The sequence below is a fragment of the Streptopelia decaocto genome (genome assembly GCF_964273445.1).
Source record: "Streptopelia decaocto genome assembly, chromosome: Z".
Taxonomy (NCBI): domain Eukaryota; kingdom Metazoa; phylum Chordata; class Aves; order Columbiformes; family Columbidae; genus Streptopelia; species Streptopelia decaocto.
Window position 1 is genome coordinate 17,664,664 of NC_138657.1, and position 18,082 is coordinate 17,682,745.

General features: G+C 37.6%; 1 protein-coding gene across 3 annotated transcripts in view; it reads left to right on the top strand.

Moving 5' to 3' along the window:
- The window catches only part of SLC24A2 (solute carrier family 24 member 2), a 110,601-nt gene that overhangs the window by 83,114 nt on the left and 9,405 nt on the right, over positions 1 to 18,082 (top strand). For all 3 annotated transcript variants that reach the window (XM_082074865.1, XM_082074867.1, XM_082074866.1), the window contains 3 exons: positions 977 to 1,072; positions 2,727 to 2,815; positions 15,140 to 15,268. In XM_082074865.1, coding sequence (XP_081930991.1) covers positions 977 to 1,072; positions 2,727 to 2,815; positions 15,140 to 15,268 — 314 coding nt within the window. The remainder of the gene's footprint in view (positions 1 to 976; positions 1,073 to 2,726; positions 2,816 to 15,139; positions 15,269 to 18,082) is intronic.

The window sequence follows — 18,082 nt, forward strand, 5'->3', positions numbered from 1 at the left end:
GAATTAAAAGTCACAGACCCTGTACAGTAACAGTGTTACTTAGAAGTGTATTATATTATAACCACTGGTTATACTTTTTAAAATATTTTTTAAAATGCTTAAAGAGCAAGAGCAATGAGGATAGCAATAAAGAACGGCAGATACATCATCTTTCTACACAGCATAGACTGTCATAAAATGTCCGAAGAGCCCTTACATAGGAAGATCAACCAATGTAGGCAAAGGATTAAATTAATTTAACTTAATATTTGCCATCTTTGGTATTGCGTAGTTTGAATGTGTCATTTGGACTCCATGGTCAATAAAGAGTGGCAGGACCTGGGATCTCTCTTGGGATGGGATGAATTGCCCTGGAGACAATCTAGGTGATCATCTGTGTCATTAACCTCATGTGAGACAAAAACCACTTGGCAGGTTGAGAAGGAAACTTACCTTTGAGAAACTGGTATGGAAATAATGTATTCTGGAGATTTTTTTCTTCCCCTTCTGAGGTATCTTTAGAAGTCACAGGCACGTATCTGAACACGAAGTGACAAAGTAAACTACACTCACCATAATGCAATATATGGGTTCACTTGAAATTCTGTGTACCTGTACTGCTAATTGAGACCTGAAAGTGTTTGGTATTTTTATTAATCTGTATTCATCTTCTGTTTAGGCTGAAATCCTACACCAGCACTTTTATAGGTGGAAATTTACTGACTGCTTCCGAAGAAAAGGAAGAGCTTTTGTTTTCAATTTCTTGTTCCTTACTGAGTTCTCAGAATAGAAAAAAAAAAAAAAGAATGCATTTTTATTTCCACTTAAAAGAAAATAAAGTATATATGAGAACATAAGGTAGTGTTTAGTAACACATTTGCTGCTTGAGGACCGATGGAAATGGATTATCGGCCCTGATTGTGGAGCCTAAGCTATGGCAAAGAAACTTTGCTTCTCTAAATGGCTGCCTTTTAATAATGACAATGCTTTCTTTTAGGAAGGTTCAAGGAAAGGGCCTCAATCCTGCATAAGATCGCCAAAAAGAAGTGCCAGGTGGAAGACAGTGAAAGGCAGAATGGAGCTGCTAATCATGGTGAGTGCTGCAGTGCAGATTTATCACCTGTTCCTGAGGGCCTTCTTCACTGTTTTATTTTGCCTGAAAATCCTTAGGAATTAATTTCTTCTACTTCATTTATGCTATCTTAGGAAAAGTATTCTGATGCCCTATACAAAAGAGTATGAAACTTACAGACAAAACATGAGTTAAGTGCAAGAAAAGGGAGCTAAGGCATTTAGAAAGCCTCCCAGCAGGACTGAAAAGAAAACCGCAATGCTGATTTTGGATATGTGTTGAAGTGACAGAAACAGAGAGAGAAAACTTCCTCACAGTTTATCTGTGGCAATTTAACTAATTTATTGAACTGCTCTAGGACAATATCTGTTTTATGTGGTATCACCCTTGTCACAAGAACACCCTTCATATTTAGATTTGATTTGTCTGTCTGCTGCTTGCTGAGAGTCATTTAGGCCCATTTATGTGAATTGTGCAAAATTATCTTACTATGATTTTCCATTAAGTGTAAGGATTTGTATTTTATTTCAAAAGTTCTTGTACTAAAAGAAAATACCTACTGTGTCCTGTTCTCTCCTTTATCTAAGCATGTTCTTTGCATTGGAAAGCCAGATGCCAATGTGTCTGATAAAAGCTAAATCTTTTTATCAGTTGACACTTTTTCTGACCTTGAGCTATGTTTAGGTACTATTTGCTTCCAGAATCAAGCAGTTGGATGGGACACTCTGTTAATAAACCCTAATGCTGGCTGTGGGGTTAAGAGACAAAACACATGCACTGAAATAATTACAGATAGTCTGGTGCTCTACTGTGGCTGTGATCTCAGATTTGTAATTTAGAAGAATCTCAGGACACCAGTAATGTAACTAGACAGCTGTATTTACTTCAGTGAACAAGAGCATGCCATAAGGCATTTCATATTGCTGTTCCCCATAACTTTATATCATCCCAGGGATTTTTGGCCATTGACATTTTTATCTAGTACATACTTAAAGAGATAATTACTGGTTAGAGAATTCCAAGACAGTAAGAATGAATTTTAATAAATTTGGCATCAGAAACCAAAGGCCCAATTTTAATTTTAATTTTTCATTCCTGTAAAAGTTTAGTACAAGGACTACAGGATTCTGTTTTAATGATCATCTGCTGTTATTGGATGTTATTAGGCTATCCATTTACTCTTTCACCCTATTTTTGAATGAGAAAGAGCATAATTACAGCTTAGAAGCAACTTTGCTAATTATAGCAAATTATAGGCTAATTATGTGTTATAAAAGTTATATCTTCTTGAACATACCCCTCACCTCTAAGTGCAACATGGTGCATTCTGTTATGTCTGGGGAGAATAACTTATGTCACTTTTTACCTGCAGTGTTAGGCTCAGTCAGTTTAGCATAAACAGGGAACACTGAATATTGCAAATAATATGATTTTTTCTAGGACATGAGTACCGGTAAATGCAAGCTTACCACTCATAAGAATTTTACTAAAAATGTGTATAGGTCAAAGGGAAGGCAGAATTTTTGTTTCTCTCTTTTTAAGTCAGATGGTGGTCCACATTCAGTATTTGATGTTTTACACAGACTGAATATATAACAGCAGTTTCATTAATAGATTTGTTACTTAATATTGTTTTCTGTTGTTTTCCTACCCTTTTTTATGGATGATGCCACAGAAAAAAGTGCAAAAGTGGAAGTTGCAGTAACACCACCAAGTGATTCAGGACCAGTGCAGAATGGAATTGCCCATAACGTTGAAGAAGAGGTTAGTGTCTTTTTTATTCTTCTTATTTTTGTATTGTTAAATATATTGCATTCTTGATGGTGTTTTTCACTGAGAGTATACATCCTAATAGCAAGAAGTTGTTAATATACACTGTCTACAATACAGTTATTCTTCATTTATAATTGAACCCAGTATATGGTTTGACATATATAAAATCTCTTCTCTCTTGGCCCTGCCCTTCAGTGTCAAGGTAAGATGGCAGTCTGGAGTGTATTATGTTAGGAAATATGTTTTTACTTATCAGATAAAATGTTTGCAGTACTAAATATAGATAATGGAAATTATTTGTTTGATTATCATCACATTGCACAAAACCTCTTAAGAGTGTAGCCTTTCATGTTGTGCTTCATGAGACAGTTCAAAGTAGTTATAAAACAAGAGCTGTACACGAACTTCTTCTCTATCCTGCCTTCTGTTTTCTTAAGACAAATAATACATTTAGCTGAATGAGATATAGGATGCACATGTTTCTATAACTCTTATTTAATATGGTAAAAATCTGCAAAAGAAGTAAGTAAACACTTAAATATATTCATTTTAACATGCACCTTTTGCAGAAAATAAGTAACTACATAGCTGTGTCTAATGTGCACAATGGCTACTGAAATAGCTATACGGTTGAGCTAGCTTCTTTCTTAAATAAGCTGCAATTCTCCAGAGTATCTTACTGCAAAATTTGGCCCTGCCAGGACCTTATTTAATGTCTTCTAATTTGTTAGCAGTTTTATTAGTAGCGCCTGCATCCAAAGTAGGCAAACAAGTGGGAAGATGCTGCTGAACTGATTTTGCTCAACTTGGGCACTGCTCTTTATTACTGAGACAATAAAACCTGCATAGAGGGAGAAGGCTTGTTAAAAAGAATCCCTGACACAGCTTTTGTAATGTTTTTGATTGTACACTTTACTTCTTAGGCTTCTCCCTAGGCTGTAGTGACACAATAAATGTACTGCAACAGATGGCTGAGCAGTGGTCTATACCATAACATGAGCCTCCCCTTATTAAAAGTGAGATGAACTGTGTTGCATTTGCATACAGCAACGTCATGTAAAAAAGGCAATAGACATGTTTTGTTTTGAATCATCCCAGGTTTAAGTTTTGATATTTTAGTTGCTTTCAGTTATTTATTGATTAACAAAATTGTTAGTCCAAATCAGAGATCATTTTGCTTTCTTCATGACCCAAGCAATACCACTGTAGGTGAAATTCTTTCCTTGAAATGTTCTCCAAACCACAGGAAAAATTACGTGTACAAGTAACAGAGTGTGTTTATGTCTGTTAGCTGCTTCCTAAACACAGTTGTCCCTCACAAGGAACGTAATTTATACCAAAACATGTTTGTAACAGGGAGAGGTTATCCAATTTTTTCTGCAACACTGGGAAAAACACTATGATGTGTAGTAGGGCGACTCTTTGGAAAAAGATTCTGTTTGCTTTACACAGCTGGAAGTGAAGAAATGACAAAATTATTCTGGCCAACCAGTGCGTCAGTGCACCAGATATTGGCAGATAGCTTTAATTCTTCACTGTTTGCAGATAATTTTGGTCTCTGGGAGCAGAAATTGAGAATCAGAGTCAACGATCTAAAAGAGATAGTCTGATATCCTGAGTGATCAGTAATGAGAATGAGTCTCCCATGGCAAGGAAAGAATAGTAGAACATTAAATTACCTTTTCTGTAAATCTGGGTTGTTCAGACTGAGATGCTGCTTAAAGATCCTTGTCAGCCCAACAAAGCATTACTGTTACGTAAATGGGGTGAGTAAAATCTATGAAACAAAAAAATCTCAGCACTGCACTTCAACACTCAGCATTTTAATATAAGGAAAGATCAATTTTCAGATCCAGTTAGATCCTGTTCTGAGAGTTTGGCCTTGCTGCTGCAGTGAAATATGTCTTCAGAGTATTTTTTGTCTTCAGCAGAAAAACCCACAAAGGTCAATAAGGGAAGACACAACCTGGTGTAACCTGTTACGGTGTACATAAATCAGTTTGTGGGATGTATGAAAACTCTAATAGACTCTAATAGAGTTCAGTAGCTTAAGAAGAAAACTGGTCTTGCTTTGTAAGACTTTTTCCACTGAGATTGTTTGGTGAAAACAATGAAGAAAAGGCAATCTTAAGCAATCATATATCACAGCAATGTCCGTATGCTATCATTTTACATTTTAATGAAGTAGTTTCTAAGCTTGTTCAGAAATCTGCAAGGTCAAGCAGCCTCATCATTCAAGACAATGGTTTCAATTTCAAGCAACTGCAGAGTAAGGAGAGAAAATTATTCCAAGAGTACATTACTCAGCAATGTCTTCCTCTCATCTCCCTTTAGACACTTTAAACTTTCGGTGAGGCCAGGTTAGGAACTATTATGTTAATTTCAGCAACAACTAGGACATTCTGAAAAACTATTGTGTTGTATCAGAGATGGGATACATCATTTATCCTTATCAAAATGACAAGATGGAGCAAGCAGGGAGGTTTATAACTGATGGAGAAGTTATTCTGCAGATTCAGCTCCATCAATCTGAAAGAAAGGCTTTGAGGTGTCTGCTGTCACAATAAAAAATAGCAATCCTCTAATAACATTTTGAGATGGCCCATGCTGGGTTCCTCTGCAGTGGTCTTTCTAATTTTGTCTTCTTCCAGTGATAACCTGATAGCTGCTGCTGTCTCAGGCTGCTCCTGTTATTGATATGGTGGAACCTATTTTGTAATTTTAAAGTATATATTAGAATTTTTTAAAAGCTGTAACAAAAACAGTCTGCTCATCCATGTAACAAATAAGTGGGTCTCTATGGTACTTGGAAGCCTTCTTTTTCTCTGTGAGGTTCTCTGCCTACTTTGTACTGTACTGTAACTCAATGTATTGCCCAGGTTTTTGTGCACAGCTTCCTGATACACCTTCCCAAGCTGTGGCATCAGTCTGAAGCTAACACTGGGCTATTCAGTTTCCTTCTGCCTTGTATATTGACTTCATGGATGCTAATAGCATTACTCCTGATTTATAGATGTGTGGGCAATGACAGAATCACACACACAGCATTCACTTGACCTTTTTCTCTGATGAAGATTAGAATTTGAGGAAGGGAAATTGGTCATTGCCCTCCCACGCCTTCTTTATAGCTTTTCCAGACTTTATGCAGACACTATGTACCCCTAGGAAACAATACATCTTCAAAGACAATGGTATAAATTCTAAGAGCAGCTCTATGTAGGGAAGTAATACTGAAGGCACGGGATAGTATGCCAGCCAGTCCTCATCAATGCTTTCTCCTTCTCTTTCAAAAACTCTCTCATTAGAGCTGAGTGACAAGAACAAACCCATTGCAGCTCAGTCTTGACCTACAAATACTCTTGAACTTTGATCTTGTTGTGAACAAGTATTCCCCATTTTACACTGAGAACATCGTTGGCTTCTGTTCCATGCATAAAAGTCAATCTGGCAGCTTGAATTTTTGATGATTTTCCCTTACTTCAATGGAAAAGGAAGTACTGTAGTGTCAGAATTTGGAGAGGTAGTATAGAGTTGCTTCTCTCCAATTTTTCACTTCTGTGTGTCCAAAGATACAGTTTTGTGATCCATAAGTGCTGTTTAGAGAATCTCTTAAGTAGATTTACCAGTAGTGCCTCCATGTCTTAGTGATGATAATTTAGAACTGAGGAAATCAGAGACATTGTCCATCTGGAGGAACTAAACTTGAAATATGCCTTTGGGGGAAAAGGTGTTGTCCTGAAAACTGTGGGCTGTGAAATCTGTGTATTGACATAGCAGGTTATAAAGTATGACTAAAATATTTCAGTCACAACATAGAAGATTTGCATAGGGTTCTAATTCTTTCTCCTCCATTGTCTAGTTCCACTATGGTCTTCATGCTTTTCTGTCTTGCAAAACAAGCATAGTCATATTTGGGTTTTTTCTTACTTTCCAATGGTACAGATTATGATGCCTGCGTCTAAATCCCTAGGCACAAGAATTTTAGTAATACGAAATTCTGTATTGGAGTTAGAGTTGTCTGAAAATAAGTTACTTAGCAATTACATGTTCCTCTAGTACAAAGAGATAATACAAATGGATCCATCTTACTTATAAAACCCCCATTCTTGTAAAAGTATGATGCTGAGCAAAGGACCCTTGTGAAAGCAAGGTCTCAGGCTAAGACTGCAAAAAAAGGGGGGGAAAAATAGCTTTTATGTTGTATTTTAATTTTCGTATATTTTTAAGTTAAACTACTTCTTATACAAACTTCATACTGCCAATGCCGTGATTTAAATTTTCCTAAAGCTTTCCTGGTTTCTTTAGGAGTTTTTTTGTCATCTTTGTGTTCTTTCCAGAGTCTTTATTTTTTTTACTCTTTTCCTTCTTTTTCAATTGCACAAGGCTGAAACACTAGACAAGACAGAGGCAAGGGTACTTTCAGTTAATGACTTTTATGTAGTTTCATGAACTAGGCGAATTTCACTTTATTTCCTTTTCTTTTTTTTTCCCCCTCTCCCTCTTTTAATTCTTCATTTTTTTCTTCCAAACTCCGCTGTCTTACTTTTGCTTTTTCTCAGGCCCTTAACTCCATTTTTCTTACTCCACTCTCCTCCCGGGTACCTCAGCTACCCTCTTGCTACCCCAAGCCCTAGAGCAACAAGATAATCTCTGTCCTGATGATGCCTGCAGATATTCAAAAAGGCTTTCCAGAAAATATCCCCAGCAACTAAGTCATTTGTCCCAGACAGTAAGACTCATATAATCCCACTCCCACTATAAGCAGCAGCAGCAGATGTCCTACACTTTGATAAAACCGGGGTCTTCCACTGAGAAGGGCAGACGGCTGTGGTCTCCTTCCAGTCCTAACAGGGAACAATACCTCCTCCTACTATACCATCTGTAAGACTTTCCTGCTTCATTTGCAGCCAGACATTGGCTTTCTTCCTGCTGGATATTGCATCTTCCTCAGGGATTTTGTTCTACTTATGACATTCTGTCTCTTAACCTTTAGCAGGTTGCCACGAAGAAGACTGTATTATGTAAGACTTCATAAAGTGGTACTGAGCATGTATGAGAAAATGAAAGAAGACTAAAAGAACACTGACAGTATCTCATTAAATGTTTTATACAGTTCCTTTCAGATAAATGATCCTCTGAGAAGTCCAATTGTCTCCCCTCCCGTGCGCCCCCGCCACCTTCTTAACAAGCATTTGATTAAGTGTGTTCAGTCATAGTCGTTTTAACCTGTGGCTTTCCTAAAAATAGCTTCCAATCTGAAGGTAACACCTTTTCCTCCCACCTACACACACATACACATGCACATACACGCACGCACACATACACATGCACACGCTTTTACCTGTTTCCATGGAAACCCCACTGGAAAAATGTTTATGTGCCAGCCATGTCAGAGATAACTTTTCCATGAAAATATATGGCACCTTGTATGTCATAGGAAAATGCCATGAATGCTATATTGTTTTCATTGGCTCTAATCCACTTACTTGAGCAACAGTGTGGTAAAGCATGTTTTGCCTTCCCTGTCAAAGAACAGCAGCACAGTGGGCTGCATTTCAGGACAGAGCCCCTGGTGGGATGGATCTCCCCTCCCCTGTAGTACTCACTCCGTTTCCATCAAATTAGCATGATGTCAACCTGAGTAGCCTTTTGTTCTCTGTCTCAGGCTATGATTCTGGTCCATATTAAACATTTCTGTTTCATAGAGAAAGGGTAGAGGAGATTTAGAGCAGACTTTGTTGTAAGGTCATAATACATTCAAGCATGGCTGCTATTTGTTTGATTGATCATTAAAAATACAAAACCTAAACCTCTTCTCAGTTGCCACACTCAGCCTAAGGTAAATGCCTGCATCTTGTTTGCCAGTATAGCTCTCTGTAACTTAATGAAAACGGCGCTGCCATAAAAAGGAATTGATCTTTATTTTCCCAAAGCTACTCAGTTGCGTGTTCCACATTTTCTTCTGCTTTATACTGGTTTGACTTACTTGAAAACTAGGATAGTGGAAAATTGCGTGAAGACAAAGGCTTATACTTCAGTTGTATCTCCATCACACCATAGCTGTTACTTCTCCTGGTGGATTGACTGCAGTTTTGACTATTACATTCTGAGTATCTATTTTCAAATTCCCCAAAGAAGGTTGGCAAAAACATGAGCATAAAAACCTGCATATAACTCCAGGAGCTGTCCTTTCAGGTATTTGTGCAAAAGCCCAAAAGGACACAAGCAGCAACAGAATCTGCAGGAAGTACCTACCTGAGCCCTACAGCTTCCCATAGGCTCCACTCAAAATGTAGCTCTTTCCAGTGAGTTCACAGGGCAGAGATGATTAATATAGATTAGCTGCCCTAAGAAGAGCATCCATATATACAGAATGCATTCTGAATGCTCGGGGATTTACTTTTACTCTCTGCTTGAATTTTACTCAAGAATTCACAAGGAAAGAGGTTATTTTCTGTCTTAGTTACCACATAGAAATTGCATACTATTGTGTTAGCTTACTATCTCACCTTCTTTCACTTTTTTTTTGTTTTTTTTTCCAGCTGTCAGGTAGGATAAGATATATGAGTGACCCAAGTTACGAACAAGAAACTCAAAGCAGAGGCTTGAGGCTGTTCCAGAATTCACAGTAGGGCTCCAGTTGCCTTTGTTCTCTGTCTTTCTAGTGAAATAAATTAATGTGAGATTTGCTATTCTAAAGAAAAAATCCATTTCAATTCTGAAAATCAGTGCTTACCTCTGAGACAGGTAACATTTGAGACATCATAATTTTTTCTTGATTCACTTATTATGAGAAGTTGGGTTGCACAGAGCTCTTCACTTCCAAGAGAAAAAAAACTCAACAGTCTTCTGCAGCATTATCAGGCAAAGAAAGAAATCGCCTTGTTATAGGTGTTCAATGTCTTTAACACAAGCAAATTGAACTTCAAATAATTCCAGTATGCAGTTTCCTTTCTTCTTGAGTCCTAATGCTAATTCTCTATTGATTAATGATATCAGAAGTCAAAATGCACAAGAAATGTACAAGCATGAGAATTTATAGCTCAGCTCTTCAGCTTAGTTCAGCTAACAGAATAATCCTCAGAATATAATATTTATAATTCATGTGCTGTAACTGTTATAGCTGTTATCCAATACAGACTAGTTGGTAAATAGTGGCAGTTTCAATATTTCAGATAAGTTTGAGGTGCTTCAATGTACTAGCTTTCGATGTTGTCCTACTGTCACGATAAAAGTATAAAAACGCAGTTTGATGTTGTGCCAGAAAATCAGCTGTTTTGCCTAAGATAATATGAGGGTGAGCATCCATGGAGACAATGATTTTGTGATGTTTGCTACAAACAGTGACTACATTGTGACTTTGGCAGATGGAGTTTGCTGTAAGCTGTTGTTTATAAACAAAATAGTTATTGATAAAATGCCACCATATGTTTGTGTTGCTTATATAATGTGAAACACACCATCATTTCCTCTGTTCGGAAAAATTTTCTTGGGAGATTTGGAAAAGTTGTCAGATCAGTCCTGAGCAAACCAGTAAGAGATTTTGTCTGTGGGATTACACACAAGTGTTAGATAGATGTTCTTAGACTAAGAACTTGTGAAAGATGTAGCATCCAGAGGTTTGGTACCTTTTTTATTGTTTATAATGAGTTAAAAAGAAGAAGAAGTGGAGTATCAAGAATAGGGTTATGAATATACATAGGTTGGTTTAAAAGAAAAGAGTATTTATTACAGAGGTATAAAAGAGAACACAGAGACAAACAACACTTATAATCTTATTTCTTCAAATTAGAGAATCATAATTGTAGGTTGTTTTTTTTTAAAGATGTACCCCACTAACCCTGGTAGGACATACGAAGAGAGCATTTTCCTATTAGATAATTAATTTGGTTATAATTGTTGACTAATTTGCACTAGGATACCATGTCCATCCCATCTAGGCATGAGTATACATACAATATTCACGCTCTAAATGTATATTTAACAAAAAGACAGTTCCAAGCACAAGCAGGAAGAAATGAGGACACAATAATAAAGAGTGGAAAGAATTATGACAGTGAATGAGAATTTAATAGAAACTTATTAATTACTATTATATATGAAGATCTAAAGTCGCTTCTGTCTAAACACTTAATTTCTGGAAGATGAAAAAATATGCCACTTTCCAGTACTTCTTCCCTGAGTGCCTGTGGCTGACCATTGCAAGATACTGGTACAAATGGGCCCTTGGTCTGACTTAATCTAGCTGTTTCTATCTTCTTAGTCCAGTCAATCTTACTAACTGTAGAGATTTTAACTACTTTATCCTTCCCAAGTCACTTATTACCTATTGGACATCCACCTTTAAATGCATACTGGGAAAAGGTCTTCAGGTGACCATGCTGGTTAAGCAAAAGTGATACTGGTGCCAGTCATATCTGCCAGGAGCAGTACTGGTGTGTTTGATGACTATCTGGAACATTTAGAATTCATGCTATTTGTATTCATGTAAGTACACTGTTCAGTTATATGTTCACTAGCATAGTCTGGAAAATCCTTTCAGGCAAAGTCATCAAAGTGCACTTAGAGATGTAGGAGAACCATGATTGTACAGCCTCAGGTTTTACTTGACTATAATATGCCCTCTGATTTTGTGGCAGAAGTTAAATTTAGGTTCACGTGAAACTTTGTGTAGATATTGGATTATCATCAAAATGTATAATGTCAGCTACTGTTCAGATATGTTCATATGTTCACTCCAGTATCTTTAAAACTCATTAACTGCAGAGCCATAGCAGGGAATTAGTTTTGGGGTAGCACTTATTCGTATATAGTTTGGTAGGTAGTACCACCTCAGTTGGCCTAGAGAAAAGGAAAGTGATGGCAGGTGTGTCATAAACAAGCAGAATATTCTCCACTTGTGATCAAGCATCTGGAGATCAAGTGAGATACCAGAAGGTATCTAAAATGGTACCAGCATGCGTTGTGTTTAGGCAACTGAATACCGGTGTGTATGTCATGTTATCATTAGGTTTTTCTTCTTAGCATTGCAGAAGATAATAATCATGAACATTGCAAGTATTGAGTTTTCATCACAGAGACTAAAATAAATCAAAACTGGAGAGTATTAGTTTCTAGAAACTGTGAGAATGCATATTCAGTATGTACATTGCAGATAGTCTGCAGCCACAGGCAGCGCACGCAGTCTCTGCCATAAATCCGTGCTGACTCATTTTATATCACTGCTGCTTAGTCCAAAGCATGACACTCACATTTACGTGGTTTTATAGCTGCCAAAATTATTTCACTTTCATGCCTTGAACTCAGTGGATAGTTCAATATTGCTTTGAAATTTATGGAAGCTAGATTTATAAATATGTTGAACTTCCTTACTTCCACTGATTTTTGGAAGGTCAGCATTTGAAAATCAGATGCTGATTCCGGTTTATGAAATAAGTAATGGAGATCCAGTCTGTAGCATATGTAAATATCCTGGAGTTAAACTAGTGAGAAAAAGCAGTTTGACCTACTAAGTGAGCTCAACTTTGGCCTTTTATTTTGGAGATAGCTCTGTCTCATGGAGAGGGATGAGGCAGTACAACCTGAAAGTGACAAGATCTCAAACAGATAGAGCAAGGTTTCTCAGAAGACATCTATCACATCTCTATATATAACTCTTTGTGCTCCTTTGCTGCAGGTTCTGCATTGCCTGTGTGCTCACACTAGCCCGAAGCTGTTGGACACAGACACAAGGCCTCAATGAGGCCCAGTGTTGAAGTACAGTGTATATGGGTACAGTACTGCATGAACCAACTTAGGTGTTAATTTCTGTACATTTTGAAGACCCATGTGCAAACTCAGACTAATGTAAAGCTCTTGTTGTGGTTAAATGCTGAATCTCTAAGGATGGCAGTTTAGGGAGTACTTTGTCACTCAGTGCTGTTTATGAAGCAGTACATTTATGGAGCTTTATTCCAGCTGAGTCCACTGCTTGAGTTATATACAGGCCACTCAGAAAGAGGTACCCAGGCAACCCTCAATTGGTCCTTTTCTCCTTAAATTTTACCTCAGTCATCATATTTCAAAGCTGAGCATCCATCTCAGATTGATTTTCCCAACCTAGCAGCACCTACCAGAGTGGGAAAGGAATGGATTTGGTTTTTAGGAAGTAGCCCCTTAAACTCCTGCACCACCCCAGTCCCCCAAAATTCAGCTTTCTGTAGATTGCAGCAGTGAAGTACAGATCGTCTGCCCACTTTGGTAAAGAGCTGAAAGCTAAAAGCAGAAGCTAACTTATTAGGCTGCTCAGGAGCCTCTTAAGTAGTGTGTGGAGTGTGACCTGTTGTGCCTATGTACATTTTTTAATCTTTTAATGATTATATCTATTATGACCAATTCAATTTATTGCCACGATCACACAGCTTGGGAGTTTTGCAAAATCTAACGGTTAACAAAATGTTGTCTTATGTTGACATCAACAAGTAACTGTCAAAGTAGCCGCAGCCTATCAATGTGTTAATAGGTAAATAGGGGTTTTCTTCCAGTCCATCAGTGTCAAGTGATACAGTAATGATGGAAGAGCCTGAGCTAAGAGTTGGGCTTGCTTCTGTAGGTGCTGATCAGTTTAGGTAGCTGAGCAGTTGAACAATTCCAGAGTTCATAATAGCAAAATAATTATGAGTTCATTCTTCAAAATTAGCAATAGGTAGAAAACATTATGAACAATACCAGCATATGGTGACATACCATCAATAACTCTTTTGCTTAGAAAAAAAAAATTGACATGGTCATTCAAATGACTGCTTCTAATAACATTGTCATAAGGATTATGTAAACAATCTTAAGATAGAGCTAAAACTGTCAAGAAACCAATATAAATCTATGGGAAGAGTAACTTACATTCTGCAGAGAGCATTGAATTCTCATTTATTAGCTGTTTTGCAAAAGGAGAAAACAATAATACTACATGAAGAAGCAGTTGTATATCTTTCATGTTCTCAAGCACGCATCTTTTGCTAAGTACTGTTTTTTGGACTTCTTCAGCTTTCACTGAGCTCTCTTTCCACGGGCTTAACAGTGTTTGCATTACACGCATCTATGTGAAAGAACTGTTTAGGCTATTTTTTTCTTTTGCCTTATTCTGTGGTATAAATCAGATCTTTATGCAGTTCTGCAGACATTGCCTACCTGTGTGAAAAGTTAAAAAGATATTTTAAAAGATACACCCAAAAGGCTGAATCATGCTCAGTTTGGTTGCTTTCTGTGGCAGTCTGAGAAGGCTCCATTTTGTTAGCAGAACCAGCCTAAGAAAAGAAAAGTATGTGGCAGCCAAAAGGTTTTGTGTCATGGGAGAAGGTCTTGATAGACATACTCTGTAAAAGAGTTGAGAGGTGAAGAGCATAAACATGAAAGGAGACTTGAGATTGATGTGAAAATCAGCTACACAAGAAAGGAATGTCTTGTTAAGAAGACTGCTGTGTTGTGGCTGGTCTAAACACAAGAGGCTTGGGATGGAGACATGAGGTCTCCATGAGGACAGATCATCAGTGAAGCCAGGGCCTAAGGAGGCTGGGCCATCTCCGTCATTGATGGTTTCACAGCTTGACTGGGCAGAGCCCTGACCAGCCCAGTCTGACTCCCCAGCTGAGCATGGGAGATCCCCATGTCCCTGCCTGCCTGAATTGTCCTCTGGTCCTATGAACAAGAAAAAAAAAAAAAATACATATCTTAAATAGTAACTTTTCAAGTTACGAAAGCTTAAAAAGTTAGATATATGTATGCATATATATATATATGCACATATATATAAATCCGTTTATATACATATATATGTTTAGGTGTGTTTATACATACAAATGCACACATCTGTCTATCTATCTACCTCTCTCTCTCTCCATCTCTCTGTCTCTCTATCTCTGTCTCTATATGTGGCCAGGCTTAGTGCAGTCCAAACCAGTTTTGATCCCTGACTAGACTAGCCCACATCCCAAGGGAGAGCCTGTGGGAGGCAGTGACAGAGGCACAAGGTTGCCCTCCAGGGAGAAGGCACAACACTGCTCCATGCATCCCAAGGGACCACTGTCAACGTAGCCTCAGACAGATGTTCTCAGGCAGCCTGTGCTGCACGAATATCTCATAGTCTGGCCAAAAGCTTTTGACTGTGTCCTAGCTAATGTTGTTGGGTAGGTGTGTCTTTTTTTCACTGTGTATGAATGTGATGTTTTCAGACTTCATGGGTTCTCACTGAAACAGCAGATTCCTCAGGACTCCTCTTTAGAGAATCCCTAACCTCATTCATCCACTTCAATATTCTGCTCACTGTGGCTTTTTTTCCAGAATGAAGAGGATGAGGACCAGCCTCTCAGCCTGGCCTGGCCTGACACCCTGCGCAAGCAGCTCACCTACCTTCTTGTATTACCCATTGTTTTTCCACTGTGGGCCTCCCTCCCAGATGTCAGAAAACCTGTAAGTAGCTGTTGTTGTAAGTTGCTGTGTTCTGCACAGCAGGGTGGCCCTCTAGCTAAATTCCAAAATGGGACTGTAGTGGATTCCTGTAAAAATAGAGCTAATGATTATTTTTAATAGTTCCTTCTTTGAAGAAGAGGTCACAACATCAGTCTTCAAATCTTCGAATGGGTGATTATGGGCAACTGGTTGGTAATAGCTCTTTAAAGATTGCCTTTTGTATTCACTAATCTTTTATGACATAAAGTGAAAGCTCTTAAAACTTCTTTAAGGTCTTCACAATTGCATTTCTAGGTCTCCATTAAATGTCACATAAGTGCTGATGAAGTCTGTCCATCTGCAGTGCCCTAAAGGTTACGACTAGAAAGACATTAAACTGGCTACATTTTATCTGTGTTTCAAAAATAATAATGCACATTCCTCTTAAATGCGTGTTCCACTAGACCTTTGTCTTCTATTCATTACCTTTTAATTTTTGTACTGGAACAAGATCCATAAGTCCTTCTATGTATGAAATCCTTGCTAGTTTTCTCCCCAAAATGGCTGGAAGTAATCTAAGGCTGATTGTTAATACAAATGACTTATTGTGACAAGTTGTCAACTCTTACCACTTTTGTGTTCTCATACATGAATACACGTAACTCGGCTAACACATGGAAAGTAAAAGAGAAAAGGCCAAGAGCTGAAAAAATCCTTCATTAGTGATTTAATCTAATTTCCTTTCTGAATCAAGAAGTGGTTTTGAAACTGCTGCAAGTGGTTTTGAAACTCTGTGCACAGCTTATAGAGTTATAAATAAACACCCTGAATTCTTTTTTTCTCCTCACACACACTGAAAAACTTTCTCATCCCACACACTGAAAAACTGCAGTTCAGTGCAAGAAACAAGCTAAAATAAGACCTCTGACTTGTTTTTAGACAAAGGTTTCTTTAAGGATATAAACTGACATTTTCCCTTCTAGTCTTTAAGATTTCTTTTCTGTAAGTTTTCAAATACCTCTGGTAAACACTTCTTGTTTGGTAACACAGAGAGCATACTATATGAATGTCAAGATTGTTTATTTCTGTGTTTATGCTCTCCATTTATCATTCAAAACCACTCCTGTGATTTTTTTCATAATTTGGCCTAAAATGAGCAAGTACCGCTAAGAAATAAGTTATGTGCATTATTTTGTATTTTGAAAATCTGAAGTCAACATCGATAGATATGTAGGCTTATCCAATATTCTGTACTTTAGAAAACAGAACAGTTGTTACAATACTGGTTCTAGAAAGCGAATATCTCAAGAAGTTTTGTGGAACTATGTGTGGTGTGTGTGATCATTAACACTTGTTCACAACAGGATTGGTGTGCTGATGTCCTACAGCTAAAATACCCTGCTGTAACACAAAAGATAAGCACAGTTGTATATGCCAGATGTATCAATGGCGAACAGAGTTTAGAAATTTAACTCACTGAAACAAGTAGCTTTTTTTACAGAAGTAAAATAAATGCAGTTTTTAATTTCGTGTAGTAATAACAGGAGAGGTAACAGGCTGTATCAGCATGACAAGCTGCTTACTTTGAACATTGCTGTCAAAGAATTAACCAGATGGTTGCATAAACCATCTAACTTTTCAAGGGCAGTTCATTAGTGTGTTTGTCTCTGAAATATTCTCACTTATGTCTGCATGCCATCCCTGCTATTCCCTTCCTAACAAAAACAAAACCCAATAGCATAGCTCAGCATGTGCATCAGAAAACTACTTTCCATGAAATCTGTGAGGCAAAAGTTAAAACAAACCTAAAATAATACTTAAATAGATTTGTAGGTAGACTTACCATCAGGGGCTTTATTTACAATTGTAGTAATTTTAGTCAGAAACACAAATTCTACATCAAGATGCTCAGATTAGCATGCAGATACATAAAATGAACACTTGTGTGCTATATGCTGATTTGAGAGACCATATGGAACTTTTAACATCCTCTGTGAGTGTCCACTTTTCAAAAATGAGTTATCTTTTACTGCTAGAGTCTCTTTTCTAAACTATCTCCACATAACAAAGATTATTTGACTGCATTTATTTGCACTATACTAAATTATATTTAGCTCCATGGGACCCAGAAGCTCTAGGAAAATTGTTTCATATACAAGGTCTCTGGTTATAAAGCTAGCAAAGTCTTTGCTGCCTTATTATGCTCTGGTGTAGAGATATGCAGATTTTTATATACTTGGAATAGATTATGCATTAGTTCAACTTACTCATCAGCTGATTCAATAGCTGACATGTTTTATGTGTGCTTAGTGCCATAATAATACCCGCTCACATTAAACAAGTATATACTAATATCCTTACTCTAACATCCGTAATATTACTGACAGTACACCAGAGGTAGATGTACCCACTGGGAATTTTGTACCTGATTATTTTTCAGGTATTTCGAACAATAACAGATGGTTTTACTGTACTAATAACTCATTTCCCTAGTGGCTCTGTAAAGCCCAAAATGGTAACTGTCCACCTCCTGCAGTAAGGGATATTGAAAATCTGAAAGGAAAATGATGTGACCAAGGTGGCCCAGTGGCAGGTATTGAACAGCACCTCCTTTGTTGAAGCCATATTGCACTGTCCATCCCTTTGTGTTACAAGTCAGAAAAATGGCTATGAGGGCTCTAGTCCTGCTGTCACTGGACCCATATGTGGCTGTTCATTGTAACTGCAAATTCCCATTTCCAACACAGAGGTAGAGCTTACAGGAACTCTTGTTGCCATGCAGAGCTGCACTGTTACCAAGGGGACAAGGACAAGATGTTCCTGCACAGATCCAGT